Below are 2,261 nucleotides of genomic sequence, written 5' to 3'. Positions count from 1 at the left end.
AGCTTCTTTTATGTGTGTTGTATTTTAGGAGCGGTGGGGATCCTCCTACCATACTCTGTACTCATTAAAAAAAACACTTTTATATTTACATATCTAACACGAACATTTTACATTTATAACACATTGATGAGATAAATTTATAAATGAAAATGTGTATTTCACAAAGTAGACCACTTTTGAATGTAATACCTTATATTAATAAGAAATTAAAATAAAAAATGCAATAAACACCTTATTTTATACCAATCAGTATAAAGGCCAAAAGCATATATATGACTCCCACAACACCAAATACAACATTAATGATAAAGAGCCATTTGCATACAGACCATCCGAAACTTGTTATTTACATAACAAACCGACTCTCTTTCACCATTTTTTCAAATCCTCCCTCAAATAGCAAACTTCGTCGTAAAATCCCAACCCATTTTTTTACATTTTTATCAAATTCTCATTAGTTCGATAAATATCAATATTTCAGATGATCTGTACGTAACAATTCCTAGTAATTAATGATTAACCCTTCGACAAATCTTCCTAATTTCACCATGGGAGCCAACCAGAGGAGAAATATTACCCATCTTAACTATAGACTTCGAATACTGCACGAAGAATTGATCATTACTCTCTGCAAATTTTGTCACAAGTTCCATGGTGACATTGCTGCCTGTGAAGAGAACCTCATCAGAGCTGAGAAGACCTTTGTTGGCTATGAGGTTTTTGAAGTACTGATTATCGAATGTTGCAGGGGTGGTGAAGTCTAGGGAGAAAATGGTCTGGTCGCCGCCTGATCGCGGGCAGGCGGTTCGTAAATTAGCCGCATAAGTTTGGTCCAATGTGATGTCGGGCAGGCCGTTCCCGGTCTGGTTGTACAGTCGTTGTCGGAAGCTGGTGCACCGTGATTTTCCGATCGTGTGGCTTCCTGTTAACACATTTTTAAAGTTTCATCAATCTTTATCTCCCATAATATACATAGGAATCAGTTGTTTTGTACGTAAAAATTGAAAGTCTTAAATCCTCTGAGGTCACGGGTTCGACCCCACCCGAGCGCATTTGTCTTACAGTGCTTAGTCGAGTAATTAGGCACATGAGATTGGTTGAGGGCTCATATCATAGCCTCGGAACCATTTGTGTTTATTACACTAAAAGCAATACTTTATATTTACTTACAGCTGTGCTTTAGAAAGTCCTCAAAATCAACATAAATATAAAAGATTAGGGTGGTATAAATGTAAAAAAGAGTTTTAAGTGCTACATATGTATATAAATTGGAATTGGGTGGTATGTCTGCAAAGCTCCTAAAATAAACTGTTACTCAACAGTCCTGAGCTCATAATTCAGACCAGAAGGCTACAAATTCAATGGCTAAATAGTCAAATAGTACAAAATATGACAGCTGCAGCTACCAAATATGTAGGAAATTCTTGGGTATTTAATTTGCAAATATTAATATTTAGATGATTTATATGTAATTATTCCTAAAATAAAATATATTTTATGACATAATTACCTGAGAGGGCAACAACATCAACCACATTGAGTCCTTGTCTCTTGAACTTGGTGATAATTGTGCTGAGTGTATTATTTGGCTGTGGAATGTCATTGTTGGAGCCACTCAAACTTGCACTTATGGAGTCCCTCCTCCCCAATGGAACCACCCAATTTGGTCCTCCTCTCTGTTATATACAATAAATACATTAAATTCATACATATCAATGATCAACACCAAATGCGCTGGTTCGAGTTAACCATATGCGGATCGAATAAATCAAGTTCAGGCCAGATGCAAACCTTATCCATCAACTTGATTTAACGAGAAAATATTATGTCCGGACAACAGACGTGAATAAGACAAGATAGCATAAACCATAGATGATGTGGTGCAATCTATGTCATTATCTGCACGTGTGGTTCACCGGACGTAATATTTTCTACTATTCAACATAGGACGTATTTCGTGATTTATGAAGCAGATGACTCACTAGAACGGTTCCATCCCTGGCAGCAAGAGCCAAGATATCTGCACAAGACACAGTGTTTGGGCAAGCTTTCTCCACCGCAGCTTTGATTTTATCAATTATCTTGAAACCTCTCGCTGAGTCACGATTCGAGTTCGATCGCTTCTCGCTTAAGAATGAGCCACTGCTATCCAATAATACCGATCCATCACAACCCTACACATGAGAAGAAATATAAAGCGCGTTTAATGCATAATCAAACAAAAAAAACTATATATATATATATATATATATATATATATA

The 2,261-nt window shown here is 36.4% G+C and overlaps 1 protein-coding gene across 1 annotated transcript in view; it reads right to left on the bottom strand.

Annotated features, from left to right (window-relative positions):
* Positions 1 to 284: 284 nt before the first annotated feature.
* LOC110037984 (peroxidase 72-like) overlaps positions 285 to 2,261 on the bottom strand; it is a gene marked incomplete at its 5' end in the record, with an annotated part of 2,325 nt that continues 348 nt past the window's right edge. Inside the window, 3 exons of the mRNA XM_020742737.1 lie at positions 285 to 922; positions 1,511 to 1,676; positions 1,983 to 2,174. Coding sequence (XP_020598396.1) covers positions 510 to 922; positions 1,511 to 1,676; positions 1,983 to 2,174 — 771 coding nt within the window. The remainder of the gene's footprint in view (positions 923 to 1,510; positions 1,677 to 1,982; positions 2,175 to 2,261) is intronic.

Source organism: Phalaenopsis equestris, unplaced genomic scaffold (assembly GCF_001263595.1).
Source record: "Phalaenopsis equestris unplaced genomic scaffold, ASM126359v1 Scaffold228583, whole genome shotgun sequence".
NCBI classification, from domain to species: Eukaryota; Viridiplantae; Streptophyta; class Magnoliopsida; order Asparagales; family Orchidaceae; genus Phalaenopsis; species Phalaenopsis equestris.
Note: the sequence above shows the minus strand (reverse complement) of the source record. Positions and strands in the feature narration are given on the sequence as shown.